Raw genomic sequence first — 18,708 nt, forward strand, 5'->3', positions numbered from 1 at the left:
GGAGTCATCTTCCACTCCTCCATGACAACATCACGGAGCTGGTGGATGTTAGAGACCCTGCGCTACTCCACCTTCTGTCTGAGGATGCCCTACAGATGCTCAATAGGGTTTAGGTTTGGAGACATGCTTGTCCAGTCCATCACCTTTACCCTCAGCTTCTTTAGCAAGTCAGTGGTCGTCTTGGAGGTGTGTTTGGGGTCTTTATGTTGGTATACTGCCCTGCGGCCGAGTCTCTGAAGGGAGAGGATCATGCTTTGCTTCAGTATGTCACAGTACATGTTGGCATTCATGGTTCCCTCAATGAGCTGTAGCTCCCCAGTGTCGGCAGCACTCATGCAGCCCCAGACCATGACACTCCCAACCCAATGCTTGACTGTAGGCAAGACACACTTGTCTTTGTACTCACCTGGTTGCCACCACACACGCTTGACACCATCTGAACTAAATACGTTTATCTTGTTCTCATCAGACCACAGGACATGGTTCCAGTAAAGTCTGCTTGTCTTTAGCAAACTGTTTGTGGGCTTTCCTGTGCATCATCTTTAGAAGAGGCTTCCTTCTGGGACGATAGCCATGCAGACCAATTTGATGCAGTGTGTGGCATATGGTATGAGCACTGACAGGCTGACCCCCTACCCCTTCAACCTCTGCAGCAATGCTGGCAGCACTCATACATCTATTTCCCAAAGACAACCTCTGGATATGACGCTGAGCACGTGCACTCAACTTCTTTGGTCGACTATGGCGAAGGCCTGTCCTGTTAAACCGCTGTATGGTCTTTGCCAAGACCCTGAAGCTGAGCTGCAGCACGGTGGCCATCTTCTTATAGCCTAGGTCAACTTTATTTAGAGCAACAATTCTTTTTTTTAGATCCTCAGAGAGCTCTTTGCCATGAGGTGCCATGTTGAACTTCCAGTGACCAGTATGAGAGAGTGAGCGTGATAACATCAAATTTAACACACCTGCTCCCCAGTCACACCTGAGACCTTGTAACACTAACGAGTCACATGACACCAGGGAGAGGAAATTACTAATTGGGCCCAATTTGGACATTTTTACTTAGGAGTGTACTCATTTTTGTTGTCAGCAGTTTAGACATTAATGGCTGTGTGTTGAGTTATTTTGAGGGGACAGCAAATTTACACTGTTATGCCATCTTTGCACTCACTACTTTACATTGTAGCAAAGTGTCATTTCTTCAGTGTTATCACATGAAAAGATATAATAAAAAATTTACAAAAATTTGAGGGGTGTACTCACTTTTGTGAGATCCTGTAGCTTAGGTATCGTACTTATAAACAAATAGAAAGGATCAGAAAAGGAAAATAAAGGTAGTGAAAAGAAAATAAGGATGGAGGAAGAAAAAGGTATAAGGTCGTGGTTAGGCAGAACTCAATTCACACTTATTTAGACTCTGTGTGTAGGTTACCAACTATATTGCTGGTGACCTGAAGGTGGGTCAGCAGAGTTCCTTCCTCTTCATTCATCGATTTACTAACATTTCATAGGCATCTGAGAATTTAAAAATGTACCATGGAGACCAAGTTTTGTGGTATCGCTCTATTTTATTAGAAGTTTGGGCTAGTGTTTCTTCCATTTAACAAATCTCAGAGACTTTTCCCAACCAGTCCTGTATAGACGGAACCCGGGTGCTTTTCAATAGAAGCTTTTTAAGGCCTTGGCAGCATTTAGTAGATGCTTGCTCAAGGACTTCTTGTAACGTCTAAGCGGAAAATTAGTGGTGTGGAGCAGGCAACAGGCTGCGTCCAGTGTGAGTCAGATCCCTGTAATTTGTCTTATTATCTCTCTAACTCTTTTCCAGAAAGAAGTCAACAGCGGCATTGCCACCATATGTGCAGGAGGGTGCCTACATCTTTTCCACATCTCCAGCAATTGTTGGAAGTATGGGGAAACCATCTTTTTAGCTTTGCAGGGTTGGCGTACCAGTGTGTCAAGAGCTTGTATGCCGTCTCCTGCAGTTTAGTGCTAATGGAGCATCTGTGGGAGAGGATACATGCTTATTTTCATTGGTTGTCTGTGATATCTATGTGCAGAGCCCTTGACCATTCCCTCCTGAATATATCTTCAGTAGTGGCTTGGGAGTTTTGTAACCAGGCATATGTGACTGATGTCACCTTTTCAAATTTGTCACCCCTAGTGCATATTGATTCTAACTCGGTTAGCGATCTAGAGAATATTGGTTTCCTTGTCTTGTCGTTAACAAAGCTATGGATTTGAAAGTAGGACCAGAGGGGTAAATCTGTAAGCCCATCATCGCTCTTTAACGCAGAGATGTCTTTAATCGGACCATTGTGGAAGCAGTCTCCCAGTGTGAGTGGTTGCCTAGAGTCTACGGTTTGGAACGCTATATTCTCAGTCCCCGGAATAAAGTCAGTATTGTTCCTCAGAGGGGTTAGGAGGCTTAGTGCGGAGGTCAAGTTAGAATTATTTGTTAGTGTGTGGAACACTTTCAAGGTAGCTCCTGTAAGTGGCTGTTGTTTTATGGATTGTTTATGGCTCACCCATGGGATTTAGGGGGAAAATTTCAGGGAAATAGGGCTCAGGGATGTCTCAAGTGTGACCCAGTCTTTGGAGCTGCCATGGCAGTGCCAATCAATTACCCTTGTTAGGTGTGAGGCCAGATAGTAATTGTGGAAATGTGGTAGTCCCAAACCCTTATGTTCTTTAGGTCTGGTTAGTAGTGAAAATTTGATTCTGGGTTTTTCGTGTGTCCCCAAAGGAATTGCAGGAGCATAGATTGTAGAGCCTTGAAAAAAAACTCTGTGGGATTTTAATTGGTAATGTTCTTAGAAGATATAACAATCTAGGGAGGATCTTCATTTTAAGAATAGCGGCTCTTCCGAACCAAGAGAAGTATTTGGAGTTACAGTACTTTAAGTCCTTCAATGTCTCCTGTCTCCAAACCCTCCTTTAACTAAATTGAGTATGGTAGTGTGTGGGTTGGTTAAAAAGAACAGCAGATCATCAGCGTAAGCTGCAATATTGTACTCTCTGCCTGCTGCCTCAAAACCGTGATTGATTTGTCGCTGTTAATCATTCTAAAGAATGGTTCCTGGGATAAAATGAACAGTAGTTTTAATAGGAGACACCCTTGCCTCATGCCATTTGTTATCATGACCTTATCTGACAGTGTGCCATTTATCTTTAACCTTGCAGAGGGATTTTGGTAAAGGATGGAAATCAACGACATCTTATGTGGGCCTAAGCCTATGTATTTGCATGTGGCTAGCATATAGTCCCATGCGACCCTGTTGAAGGCCTTCTCTGTGTCTGTGGACAGGAGAAGGCCTCCAAAGTTCTGCGAACGAGCAACATGTGATAAAAGGAGAGCTTTGATCACATTGTCTTTCGCCTCCCTCCCAGGCATAAAGCCAACCTGTTCCGGGCCTATCAAATCAGGGAGAAGTGGTCTCAGTCTGTTGGCCATGACTTTTGCCAACAGCTTGAGATCTAGATTTAATAGGTGGATAGGTCTGTAACTGGAGCATTCAGTGGGATCCTTTTCAGGTTTCAATATTACCATTATATAAGCTGAGAGAAGTTCAGGTGGCACTGGTCTGGGCAGAGACAAGGAGTTTAAGGCTCCGGTCAGGGGAGCAAACAGAATGTCAAAAACGTTTTGTAATAAATGGATGTGAAACCATCCGGTCCCGGGCTTTTCCCCGATTTGAGATCCTTAATTGCCGCCTGAATTTCTGACAGGGTGATCTTATTTTATCTTATCAGGTTGGACTTGAGATCAGTTATGGCGGCCGAGAAAGTTGTTTTGATATCTGCGGCAAATCCTGACATGTCTGCACAGGTGAGGGGTTTGTTAGTGCATGCTCGGCCCCTACCTGTGTCCTCTGCACCCAACTGAGAATCCTCGCTGAAGTCCTCCTCCTCCTGTTAAGCCCGCACCATCTTGTGTCCCGCTACATTGCCTCATGTTGCTGGTTGAGCTTTAAGCAGATTGGAAATGCTTTTGGCTGAGGATGAAGCCGGACCATGGCGGGATCTGGAGTATGGGGTCTGATGGAGCAATTTGCCCATTTCCAGGTCAGAACAAGCAGGGTGTCAGGCTGTTGGTTGTGTCATTCACGGAGCTCCATTAGTGTGCCTCCATTCTAGCCGTGCACAAAGCTACGCCCCGTGTAATTTGTTTTTGTTTTTTAGTAGAGACAGTGCCACTTTTCTTGCTGATACATTGGATATGGTTTACATCACAATATTTTGATTATCTAGTAGCTCCCTGCAAGAGTAGGGGAGTGAGAAGCGAAGTGTACATCTTGTCTAAAATGAAAGTTTTTCAACTCTGCAATAATTGTAATTAGGTATGATATTCATGGCTGGATTAGGACAGGTATATAAGCCTGCTGTCTCTTTTGGTGTCATTTATTTTTTCTGTTTTTTGTTTTTCTTAATGTATTTTTTTTGTAAAGCTCACAAAACATTAAAAAACTATTTGATAAAAAAAATAAAAAACACATACATGCAGTGCTGCAGAAGAAAGCGCACATCCATGACACATTAAAGTCTATGTATAGCTAAAGGTTTAGTGGATAGAGCAGGGGAAGTTTTAAACCAATTATGAGTTTGTTTTTGTTTTTTCTTTTTTTGTTGTCTGCATCCCAGTGCCTGTCCTGAAGAGGCAACAAAAAATAGGAGGAATTCTCCCTGAAGTGAGGGGAATTTCCAAATTGGACAGGTGCCACCAGGACAAGTGTCCGTGTGGGATGATATAAACTCCCATTTTGCTCTGCTGACAGCTCTACAATTTAGGATTTCTCCTTACTTTCTGTCTTAGTGACAATGGTCACTAGGATAGTTAAAGGGGTACAATTCTCCAGCATGGGTACAGACAACAATAAAAACTTTGACAGAGGTTCTAACCATTCTCTACCTTTCCAAAACAACTACATTTTTGCATTTACATACACTTAAACATTATCGGGCAAAGACAGAAGGAGATGGGATAGGGACTGTCTTTATACTGCACATATTTTAATATTGTAAAAGTGCATAGTGCAAAATGTTTTGCCAAACTTATTTGAGGGAAAGTGATATTTTTGTGTATTCTTCTAGTACAACGCATATGACAGCTTCTGTAAAACAGTGCAGTAAAGGTCATAAGCTCTAGAGATAATCATGAACATTATACTGAAACAGATAGGTGGAAACATATATTGTTTGTGTGAGTCCACTAATCCACTGTTCTTTAATTTGGTTGCTCTTTCTTCTTTTTAATGTTTTATATATTTTAAATTGACACCCAAACATAGGTCCACCCCTACTGCCATACATCCTGATATCCCTTTTACTGGTTGGTACACATATGTGTTCTAATATCTGCCTGTATGCATTGCAAGTCTGTAGAGTCACACTGACCCAAGATTGCAGCAATACTATATTTTCGTTTTGTACAGAGTGAAATAAAATTAGAGCTTTTGTTCTTTTTTCTTGTTGTCCCCGTTGTGCCCATTTCTTATCTCATCCTGTCCTGGTGACATGGAGTGAAGTGATGGTAAAGACATCAACAACATCAATTTATTTAAAGAGTTTGGATGAATTAGAATGTCAGCTTTACATATTTTCTAAGCTTTCCTATCCAAGTGATCACCAATTCTCTTTCATTGCCTAGCATTACAGGGATAAAAAGTGACGTAAATGTCTCCAATGGGATCAGACAGCATTAGAATCCAAGTAGAAATTGTCAATTTTCCTAACACTTGTTAGAAAAAAAGTGTATTTGATATTTTATTAGTCTTTAGCCAACAATGAAACTTTTTAATATTTTTCCAACTATATTATTGTATTATAATTTTAATATTAAGGAATATTGCTGAAAGAGAAAGTAGAAACTCTTCTTTGTGAAACAGTAAGAAGCTATTTAATACTTCAATACTAAATATATATTTTTTATTACGTTTCTGTGTTGCCTTTTACAACACACACATATATATACTATATATATATATATATATATATATATATATATATATATATATATATATATATAGTATATACATATATATACTATATATATATATATATAGTATATACCTACATAAATAGGTAGGAATTCAGTTGAAATCAAACAAAATTAATTGAATTGTTCTATTTAAATAGTTACAGCTTTATAATGCAAAGCTTTTTAAACTGTTTAGGATAAGCCCAACTAGGATGGTATACCATGTTCAATAAGAAAGCCTGTTATAAGTTTAACTTGAAAATTATTTTAAAGTAGTCTTATTATACAGACTTTTATATATATATATATTTTAAACTTTATTTATGAAGATTTTTGTGTTTTGCATTCTCTTCTTGCCAGAACAGTGATTTTAATTTATCATACTTTATATACTTCATTTTAATTTAGAAAGATGTTGTTAGATATAACAGTGAATGCTTTAAAAACAATTCTCAGGATTGCAGTTCCTCAGTTTTACCTCAGAGCGCCACTGTTTGACCAATAAGGAGAAGAATACAAAACTGGAGATCCACTGGTATTTTCATTATTCACACATACTACAGATCTGTAAGAAGAGACACAGCCATTTTCTGGATTTTCTCCACTCAGTTATCAGGGCTGCTGTTTTCTTGCATTGAACAACCCCAGTTCTTAATTCACTGGAATATAAATTATATGAGGATTTTAGAAGATGAAAATAACTGGAATGAAAAAACAGATACAGAATAACAAAGGAATTGGATGGCAAGTAACATTTATCTTCTTACTTTTCTGGCTTTTTCATTCAATCTCTGGTCAGATTCATTATTCTATTGCTGAAGAAATGAGAAAAGACTCTGTTATAGCAAATATTGCAGATGATCTTGGATTAGAGAATAAACAGCTCTCATCTAGAAAACTGAGAATTGTATCCCGTGCTTCAGAGAAATATTTGTATGTAAATTTAGACAATGGAAACCTCTATGTAAAGGACAGGATAGACAGAGAGATATTGTGTGGAGCAGCAGCTACCTGCTCTCTAACCTTTGATGCTGTGGTTGAAAATCCCTTGCATGTTTATAGAGTTAACATAGACATTAAGGACATAAATGATAATCCTCCAATGTTTTATCCTGACACATTCACATTGGAAGCAATTGAATTAACACCACCAGCAACAAGATTTGCTTTACAAAATGCAAAAGATCCAGACTTTGGCATTAATTCAGTACAGACATATAAGCTCAGTGACAATAAACATTTTGTACTGAGTGAGAAAATCAATTCAGATGGAAGTAAATTCCTCGAACTTGTGCTTGAAAAACCATTAGATCGAGAATCTCAAAATGTACATGAATTTTCATTAACAGCTACTGATGGAGGAAAACCTATGAGAACTGGCACTGCATTGATAAGAGTTATTGTCACAGATGCTAATGATAATTTTCCAGTCTTTACACAGGCAGTATATAAAACCAGCACAAGTGAAAATGTGTCAATTAATACTACAATAATTACTGTGAATGCTACTGACAAAGATGAAGGTATATATGCACAAATAAACTATTCTTTCAGTGAAACATCTGGAAGTGTACACCACACAGGGGCTTTCAGCATTAATCCAAACACAGGTGAAATAAAAATAAATAGGAAATTAGATTTTGAATTAACAAGAAATTCAGAACTATCAATACAAGCAAAAGATGGAGGTGGCCATGTCACTCATTGTAAGGTACTAATAGAAGTCATGGATGAAAATGATAATGCTCCAGAGATATCAATTACATCATTATTTTCCCCCATTCTGGAGGATTCCATACCTGGAACAATAATAGCTCTAATTGAAGTTGATGATCAAGATTCTGAAGAAAATGGATACATTGATTGCAAATTGATGGAGCAAGATTCATTCAATTTAGTATTATCAACTGACAGCTACTATAGAATTGTTACAACAGGTGAACTAGACAGGGAGAAAGTGTCAAGTTATAACATAACAATTGTAGCTACTGACAGAGGATCACCTCCACTTTCCAGCAGAAGAGCCATCAGACTGGATGTATCTGATGTTAATGACAATCCGCCAGTTTTTCTGAAACCTTTTTATGCTGTTTACATACTAGAAAACAATTTACCGGGTGTCTCTGTATACAACATCCAAGCTTCGGATCCTGATGCTGGAGACAACGCAAAAATGATTTATTCAATGTCCAAAATTAATATAGAAGACCTTCCATTGTCCTCTTATCTTTACATTAATATGGAGACTGGAGCTCTTTATGCTCAGAAATCTTTTGACTTTGAGCACCAAAAGGAATTTTTTGTACAAATAATTGCTACAGACAATGGATCCCCATCCCTGAGTAGCAATACAACTTTGCATATTCGTATAGTGGATCAGAATGATAATGCTCCAAAAATCTTATCCCCATCACCAGCAAGTGGTGGGCAGGATGCATTTGAGATAGTTCCTTTTACAGCTGAACCCGGTTCTTTAATAACAAAGGTGGTTGCAGTGGACGAAGACTCGGGATATAACGCTTGGCTTTCTTATAATTTTATACAAATGTCAGAACCATCAGTTTTTGTCATTAATGAACATACAGGAGAAATCAGGACATCACGTATCTTTCAGGAGAAGGATATACTGAATCAGAATGTTGTGGTCATGGTAAGAGATAATGGCATTCCATCTCTCACAGCCACAGTCACCTTAAACCTCATTGTTGCAGATAATTTCCAGCAAATTGTTCCTAAACTCAGTAATCAATTTACCAACGAAGATCCTCAGTCACACTTGCAGTTGTACTTGGTTATTGCTTTAGGATTAATCTCTTTTTTGTTTATTATAACTGTTATCCTGGTCATCATATCAAAATACAAGGAGTCAAAACCATTACCGAACTTTGGAACTTTAACTACAAGCCTATATCCTCCAGTTGATCCCAGGATACTTTCTATGTATAGTGATGGAACTTTGCCCTTGCCCTATTCATACAATGTATGTGTGGCTTTAGACCCATCTGAAAGTGATATGGGCCTTTTACAATCAATTCAAAATGTTCCTGTGGATAATCTTATTGACACAAATGATTCAGGTCTTGGAAATGAAAGTTTTAAAGAAGTGCATCAATCAAGTGGCATCCCTCAGGTAAGTTGTTTTCTGGGTAATGCACTGATGTAGGTATAGTGTGTTCTAGATTGTCCTAAAGCTTCCTGGGTTGTATACCATAAATATTCCAGGAGGCCTTGGATAGGCTACATGCATCAAAAACAGTTTTACTCGTTTCTACCATTTTTCTGTGTCCAGAGTCGATCATCTGTCCCTAACCCCAGGTAATGGCTTCATATGTGCTTGCTTGCGGACAGCCATGGACAGATGAGACCACTGCCAACCTGTCATTCATTTTTACAAGTCTTCCAGCCACATCTGTTTGCATAATCCTGTGACTCTTGCTGCAGAAATTTGCTTATTATACCCTCAGGTCAGGTTTTATTGTTGCCTGTGCTTTCACTGGAAAAATAAACCCTATATATTTGTACTGGTTGTCATTGGAACAGATGATGATGGAAATGTTACAGTTGTTACCAAAGCAAAGGTTATCTTCCAATGGGAATATTTCTCTATTGTGGAGGGATTTACACACATTTCTTGTTAGATTTCTGGAACAGGCAATGATGGGAAAATTATTCAATGGTAAAAAAACGTGTTAGTAATGTGAGATGTAATGAATGAATGAAATCAGTAGAAAGTACAACATAGCTCAGTAGAGGAAGTATCTCAAAAATTAGTCGCTCCAACTTAGAAAAAGCTTCCTGTACTACTTTGGGGGCGACTTAAGGCAACTTGCATTGACTTATATATAGAAGTCGTTTTGCAAGTCGCCGCTGCTGTTGTGTGCAGGTCGCCTGAGGCAGTCGCGCTGCCTCAGTGTGAACCGGCTCTCAGGGTGAAGTATATGTTGTTGTTTGATGACTTACTTGACCTATAGATGAAAAGGTATTTAGCCAAAAATGAGTTACATTGCTTTTTACTACAATATTCAGTAGCTTAACACCATTTTATTCTGTGAAGTTTGCAATATAATAACAAATATTTTGTTTTCCTAGTTCCCTATTTTCCTAGACTGACCAAGAAAGTATAAAATATATTGTAAATAGTCTTACCTTTAGGTTAAAAGGGAACAGCAGTAACACACCAGCTACAACTCTGGATAAAAAAAAGGAATATATCCTCTGAAAGTCTGTTATTAATCTTGGTGTACACACTGGGAAAATGTTTTCTTATTTCCTGTCCTGATGACACCCAGGGTTGAATATCTTGTGTTCTCTCCCTGCAATACACTAGGGGTTGGTTGCAGTGTCAACTGCTTCATACTGGGAATATGGCCAAGGCATTCAGGAGAGAAGTAAAAGGGTCAGAACCGTACCTTTCTGGCCAGCAGAAGAGGAAGTGAGAGAAGCTTTAAATGTTTTTTGAGACAATTTCTAATGAATACTTATGCCCTGTACACAGGTCGGACATTGATCGGACATTCCAACAACAAAATCCATGGATTTTTTCCGATGGATGTTGGCTCAAACTTGTCTTGCATACACACGGTCGGACAAAGTTGTCGGAAAATCAGATCGTTCTGAACGTGGAGACGTAAAACATGTACGTCGGGACTATAAACGGGGCAGTAGCCAATAGCTTTCGTCTCTTAATTTATTCTGAGCATGCGTGGCACTCTGTGCTTCGGATTTGTGTACACACGATCGGAATTTCCGACAACGGATTTTGTTGTCGGAAAATTTTATAGCCTGCTCTCAAACTTTGTGTGTCAGAAATTCCTATGGAAAATGTGTGATGAAGCCTACACACGGTTGGAATTTCCGACAACAAGGTCCTATCACACATTTTCCGTCGGAAAATCCTATCGTGTGTACAGGGCATAAGAGTATATTTAAAATATAATAATAGCTGATAAAGAGACTAGAAAGGGAACACTAGAGCAATAATCACAGATTCCATACTGATACAAAAAATGTAATGTACATGTTAGATTATAGGATGAAATCGTATGAAATCATCCTCTTACATTTCATCTAGAATAAAAAGTTTGTTTTTTTTTAGTCATTTCAATTTCCATTATTGAAAAAAAAATACTTTATTTTAAATGTTTACATAGTATAGAAATTTGTCATGTTTACAGATATTTTCTTAACAAAGCAAAAACACGTATAGCAAAATTTACTATACATGTATTTACTTATATAAAAGGGTAGAACATATGAAAGTTTTAAGTTGGCAACTATAAAATTGTGTTCATATGAATGCGAGACTATGATTGCCCACACACAAAATGAGTTTGATCACTGCTGAATACTTCCTGCTGCAAATGCATCTTGCACAAAGTTTTACTGTACTCTTTATGTTAATTTGAATGATGTTGACAAGCTTCAAAGAAAATAATATTCAACCAAAGCACATCTCAAACTCTCCTTAACAATACTGTAAGTTTTATATTTTCTGTTTAGACAAAAAGAAGAATGGTGATTTTAAAGTATCATCTTTATACACTTTATTTTAATGTAAAAAGATTCTGAAACCCTAGTTAGACTAGTTTATAAAATTCTTTAGAATTGCAGTTCCTCAGTTTTACCTCAGAGCGCCGCTGTTTGACCAATAAGGAGATGAATACAGAACTGGAGATCCATTGACATTTTCTACACTCACGCACACTGCTGTACCACACAGCCATTTTCTGGATTCTCTCTATACAGTATACATAGTTGCAGGTTTCTTGAATTGAACAACTCATTACACCCTTCTGCATTCACTGGAATACAAATACTACCAGGATCACAGAAGCTGAAAATGAAAAATCATTTACAGGCATTCAAAGGAGATAGATGGCAAGTAATATTTTCCTTCTTATTTTTCTGGCTGTGTCATTCAGTATCCAGTCAAATCCATTATGCCATTGTAGAAGAAATGAGAAAAGACTCTGTTATAGCAAATATAGCAGATGATCTCGGATTAGATGTTAGTCTGCTCTCCTCTAGAAAACTAAGAATCGTATCACGTACTTCAGATAAATATGTTTATGTGAATCTAGATAATGGAAATCTGTATGTGAAGGATAGGATAGATCGAGAGATATTATGTGGGGCAGCAGCTACCTGCCTCCTAACCTTTGATGCTGTGCTTGAAAATCCCCTGAATATATTTAGAGTCAAGATAGATATTCAGGACATAAATGATAATTCTCCAGTGTTTTATCTCAACACATTCACATTTGAAGCAATGGAATCAATATCAGCAGGGACAAGATTTGCTTTACAAAATGCAGAAGATCCTGATTTTGGTATTAATTCAGTACAAACCTATAAACTCAGTGACAATGAGCATTTTGCACTGAGTGAAAACATGAATTCAGATGGAAGTACATTTCTTGAACTTGTGCTAGAAAAACCATTAGATCGAGAATCTCAAAATGTACATGATTTTTTATTAACAGCTACTGATGGAGGAAAGCCTATGAGAACTGGTACTGTAAGGATAAGGATAACTGTCATAGATACTAATGATAATTTTCCAGAATTTTCACAGGCAGTATATAAAATCAGTGTGTATGAAAATGTTCCAATTAATACAACAATAATTACTGTGAATGCTACGGATAAAGATGAAGGTATATTTTCACAAATAAACTATTCTTTCAGCAAAACATCAGGAAGTGTACACCATACAGGAACTTTCTGCATTAATGCAAACACTGGTGAAATCAAGATAAATAAAAAGTTAGATTTTGAAATAACCAAAAATTATGAGCTATCAATACAAGCAAAAGATGGAGGTGGCCATATCACTCATTGTAAGGTACTGATAGAAGTCATAGATGAAAATGATAATGCTCCTGAGATATCAATCACATCATTATTTTCTCCTGTTGCAGAAGATTCCATACCTGGAACAGTAATAGCTCTAATTGAAGTTGATGATCAAGATTCTGGAGAAAATGGATATGTTGATTGCAAGCTAATGGAACAGTCTGCATTTAGTTTAGTAATGTCTTCTGACAGTTATTATAGAATTGTTACAACAGGTGATATAGACAGAGAGAAAGTGTCAAGTTATAATATTACAATTGTAGCTACTGACAGAGGATTTCCTCCACTTTCTAGCAGAAGGACCATCAGACTGGAAATATCAGATGTTAATGATAATTCACCAGTATTTATGCAACCTTCATATGTTGTTTACATACCAGAGAACAATTTACCGGGTGTCTCAATTTACAGTATACAAGCTTCTGATCCTGATGCTGGTGAAAATGCAAAAATCGGTTATTCAGTATGCAGATATCCAGTACCCAAAATAAAGGTAGAAGACTTCCCCGTGTCTTCTTTTTTTTCCATCAATATGAAGACTGGAGCTCTTTATGCTCAAAAATCTTTTGATTTTGAGCAGCACAAGGAATTTTTAATACAAGTAACTGCTACAGACAATGGATCCCCATCTTTGAGTACCAACGCAACATTACTTATCCGTATAGTGGATCAGAATGATAATGCTCCAATAATCTTATTCCCATCACCAGAAGACAGTAGCCAGGGTGCATTTGAGATTGTTCCTTTCACAGCTGAGCCTGGTTCTTTAATAACAAAGGTGGTTGCAGTGGATGAAGACACTGGACATAATGGTTGGCTTTCTTATCATTTCATAAAAATGCCAGAACCATCATTTTTTGTCATTAATGAACATACAGGAGAAATCAGAACCTCACGAATCCTTCAAGAGAAAGATATATTGAATCAAAAAGTTGTGGTGTTAGTGAGAGATAATGGCATTCCACCTCTCTCAGCTACAGTTACCTTAAGCCTCATTATTGCAGATAATTTCCAGCAGATTGTTCCTAAACTAAGTAATCAACTTACAAATGAAAGTCTTCAGTCACACTTGCAATTGTACTTGTTGATTGCTTTAGCATTGATCTGTTTGTTGTTCATTATAACTGTTATCTTGGTCATCATATCAAAATGCAAGGAATCAAAACCATTACCAAACTTCAGAACTTTAGGTTCAAGCCTATATCCTCCTGCTGATCCCAGGATACTTTCTATGTATAGTGATGGGACTTTATCCTTACCCTACTCATACAATGTATGTTTGGCATTGGACCCATCTGAAAGTGAATTTGGTTTTTTAAAGTCAAATCAAAATGTTGCTGTGGATAACCTGATTGACACAGATGATTCAGGCCTTGGAAATGAGAGCTTGAAAGAAGCACTTCCATCCACCGGAATCAGTCGGGTAGGTTGCATTGGTATACAGATTAATGATATGGTTGTCTTTTATGGTTGACTTAACAAAGCTGCATTTTGTTATTATGTTAGGTATATGCCAATTAGGCTAGGAGAAAAGGCATTTAACATGAGTACATAGTACATAAAGGAAGCTTACTTGTGGGTTTCTTTTCTGATCATTTCATTTAGGGTTTCGGTGTATTATAGATATATATGCACCCTATATTGCAAAAATACTCATGTCAGGCATGTTTATGCATTACATTGAGCTGGACGGCTCTTATAAAATGTACTTATACTTTAAGCACAAAATAATCAGCTATATTTTTATATTGTTCTTGTAATGCATTATAAATGGTATATATGAAAACCCCATTACCTACCATTGAGCAAATGTAGAATGTGTAAATTTAGGAGATTATTCTATATATCAACATATGATTTAAGAACAAGTGTGCAATATTTTGTCCAATTTTTTTTTTAGCAAATTTGTAATTTTTGTATACCCGCCAAAGAGAATGCATCTTATACCTACTGAATAGCTTCCACGTTAAGTAATGGCATTTTATACTGTATTACTTCCTTTGAAAAATCACTGGCAATTAGCATTAACATGTTGCATTATGCAGATGTTTTTCTTCCTTTGCGTCATTTTATATAATTGTCTATTAAATGTAAAAAGAAACAGGAGCATTAGGGATGGTTATGAACATAAGCCTAAATTATAGTGGTTAGTTTTTAGCTTGTAGAGATTTTTTATATTATTTCATAATTGTTTATATTGCCTTCTTTTATTAATTTTTAATTTATTTTTGGGATTTTTTTTCTAAATTGACACCTCATTCATACACAATATCTGTGTTTTTATAACATTCATATAGCATTAAAGCTTTATGTATTTAAATGCTAATGCTAGTCTATTATACTCTACACACAAGGACATGAATTTGCATGTTCCTAACAAGCATTAAATGAGCTTCAACACAAACTCTTGCTGATCTCCATAGCTGCAGGCACTGTGCGGCAAATCATTATGATTATTATTATTATTATACAGGATTTATATAGCGCCAACAGTAAATCATCCCTAAAGCTTATAGCAGAACAAATGAAGACAACACTAGTGGGTTTTTCACCAGCTTTAGTTCTTCTATTTCCCATTCATCAGTGATTTGGCAGGTTTTTAGCCTTCTAATGTAAAAACAGGGCAGGTACTATAGTCCAGGGGAGCAGTGTGAGCTTTGGCTGCTGAGAGACCAACTCATACCAACCTAAGTGGCTCTACTATGAACTATGAGGAAAAATGTCTCTGATTGCCTGCAGCCACAGAAGTAAGGAAGAGCTTGGTTAAAGTCAATTTACAGTTTGTTAAGAATATGCAAATACTTCCGTTTCCATAGCCCAGTCCCAGGTGTGGTATAGGGAAGCCAAAAAGTGCACCCTATGTAAAAAAAAGAACTATGACCCACCTATTTCTTTGGAATTGCAGTGTTCAGGATGAGGTGCCAGCGGTTGGGAGGGTTGATTACACATTTTTGATAATCTACTGTTTTTTGCAAAATAGGGTACCTTTGACCATGGATCTGAAAATAACATGACATGAAAGCCTTTTATATATAAAAAAAACTCCAATGAAAAAAGGGCATGCAAGAGGTGCTGGGGCTTTGATATAAGTTTAAACAAGGTAGTAAGAGGGCAAAAAACTTTTGAAGAGCTCCCTGGCTCAGGGTAGGCTGCTCACAACAGGAAAGGCTTCCCTACTATGGGTTTTCCATCTGTGCATCCACCATTTCACATTGGGGATATTTTTTCCTCAGATAGTATGAGCACACAGATCGCACTTTCACTCATCACAGTCACTTTCACACTTTTTGCAATCACACATTCGGGAGCATTTTTTCATTATCTTTCTGTTTGTGACCTCATCTTGTTTTCTGTTTCCACATTTGTGATATCTTTTTATACACTCCCTAACTACATTCGGCTGCACTTTCAACATAATCTTTTTCCAGCTTCTGTATCTCCTCGCCTTTTCTATATAAATTTGAGTCTCCAACATGACTGGGTTCTTATTTTGACTGCTGATGCAGATACTGCTGGCCAGGAATCCCAAGTCTTTGAGGGTCTTCAAAATGGTAGCAACTTCTTTCTCTCTGAGCTTGTAGCAAGGTCGTGTCCATGTATAGATTTTATAGCCATTTCTTTGGCATATCCTTCATATGCATTTTTTCATATAGCTTCCATATGAAGTGCATCAGATAAACATTTTAAGTATATATTTTTCTTTTCAGTTTTAGACATGCACCTATATACTGTATATGTATTTTATTTCTTTGATGACTGTTATATTAGGATTTTGTTGTTTTTTTAACAGTTTTTTAACCCATGAGTTTCCTTTTTTTTAATATTTATATTGAATTGTTTATTTTCATGTGTATTATTTCAGTTATATATACAGTTTAATGGTGCAAAAGGATCTAATAAACCATGTAGAATCTGATATTTTTAATTTTTAAAATGAATGCATTGCACTTTATCACTTAATATCTGATATTCCCTCATCTCTCCATCTTCATTTCGTTGCATGTATGCATGTTTGTGAACATGCGGGTATTTTTGGATGCACATATTTGTACACACATGTATATGTATTTTATCCATGATGATTTACAATTGTTAGGCACATGATTTTATCAGCCACAATTACTTTTACATCATATTATGTTTTATTTTAGCCCTGATGAAGGGGGGTTTCTTTGACCCCTTAAACATTTTGGCTGTCTTTTAACACAATATAAGTAAATTAATTTGGACTCTTTTGTGGGGGTGGGTCAAATGATACAAAATGTATTAACTGTGGGGGGTGAGCTGATGGAGAAAATCAAAGCACAGTTGTTAGGTGTAGGCATAATAAGCTTCTCTGAAGAGGAGGGATTTCAGGGATTGTCTAAAAGCAAACAGAGTAGGAGATAATTGGACAGATTAAGGTAGGGAGTTTATTAGGATAGTGATGAGGGAGCTAGAGAGCAGGAGGTCTTGGAAGAAATGAAGAGAACGATTAGGTTGGTATTTTGAGACTAGGCTAGTAATGTAGGCGGGGGCTGAGTCGTGGATGGCTTTGTAAGTTGTTGTTAGTATTTTGAATTTAATTCATTGGGTGAACAGAAGCCAGTGGAGGGATTGGTAGAGAAGAGTAACAGACACGGAGCGGTTGGTAAGATGGATGATGTGGGAACAGAGGGGTACCAGACTGAGTGCAGTATAAATCATATATTTAATAAAAACAAGTAGGAACTTACATGTTAAATTAGATGAGTTCAGTATGTGGTGAAAATCGCCAGTCCTGGAGTTTACAAATTGTTAATAATTTAATAATACTTTTCTTAATACATTTTTTAGTTAATTAATTTATTCATACAAATTTATTAATTTTATATCTGAGGTATGTTTATACATTTATATTTATATATTTATGTATTTAATCAATTAATTCTCTGATTGATTTCTTCAAACGTCAATTAAAATTATTATCATCCACTATTAATCAGCAAGCTTTTTACTCATATCTACATTCACTTCGGTCTACAACCATCTACCTATTCAAATCTATCTATTTGATTGATGGGCCGGCCAGCCCATCAGATCTCTCTGTTTCTATTTCCTCTGTATTTAAGACTGCCAGGTTTGCCAGCCAATCATGGTCTGATGAAGAAGCTGTAGCTTCGAAATGCATTACTATTCCTTGCCACTGTGAATGATCACATTTCCTGTTCCTATGAAGTTACAACCAGTTGCTTTTCATTTCCTGCTTCCTGGTTCCCAGCCTTCTCTGGATTCCTGTAAGATCACACCAGTGCCCCAGGCTGCAAAGGGAAAACAGGATGCCAAATAGGATGTTTATGAGACTCCAGGACTGGCGATTTTCACCACATACTGAACTCATCTAATTTAACCTGTGAGTTACTACTTGTTTTTATTAAATATATGATTTATACTGCACTCAGTCTGGCATCCCTCTGTTCCCATTTCTACACAGAGCCCATGGCTTTACTCCAAGGGAGCTGCCTCCAGGTGCTAATCATACAAGATCTCGGATCATTCACTGACATTATGTTTTAACAAATGTTTTAATATTATATGTGCTTACTCTCACACACATTTTATGTATACCTATATTCCAGTTGCTATATAATTTTATGTTATCACCATATCTATCGCTGCTGTTCACCCCTGTTTTTATGGCAAGGTGGATGAGCCTGGCAGCAGCATTCATGATTGACTGAAGGGGGGATAGCAAATATGAAGATATGCCAATGAGAAGGGAGTGCAGTAGTCAAGGCTACTTATATTTATGCACCACGGTGATTATATAGATATAAAGTAGTGATATGGAGTTCTTCTATAAAAAGAAGCAAATGCAGAGAATATGCACCGCATACCAGTTTTACTGAGTTCTGCTTATCTAG

General features: G+C 37.2%; 1 protein-coding gene across 15 annotated transcripts in view; it reads left to right on the plus strand.

The window, feature by feature from the left end:
- The window catches only part of LOC141132486 (protocadherin gamma-A4-like), a 489,967-nt gene that overhangs the window by 201,086 nt on the left and 270,173 nt on the right, over positions 1 to 18,708 (plus strand). Inside the window, exon 1 of one of the 15 annotated variants that reach the window (XM_073620907.1) lies at positions 6,529 to 9,101. The exons of 13 other annotated variants lie outside the window; for them this stretch is intronic. In XM_073620907.1, coding sequence (XP_073477008.1) covers positions 6,663 to 9,101 — 2,439 coding nt within the window. In that variant the 5' untranslated portion in view covers positions 6,529 to 6,662. Of the gene's footprint in view, positions 1 to 6,528; positions 9,102 to 11,695; positions 14,250 to 18,708 lie in introns of those variants that run through there. One more of the 15 variants, XM_073620909.1, reaches the window with a different exon arrangement.

This window comes from Aquarana catesbeiana, linkage group LG03, assembly GCF_042186555.1.
Source record: "Aquarana catesbeiana isolate 2022-GZ linkage group LG03, ASM4218655v1, whole genome shotgun sequence".
Lineage (NCBI taxonomy): Eukaryota > Metazoa > Chordata > Amphibia > Anura > Ranidae > Aquarana > Aquarana catesbeiana.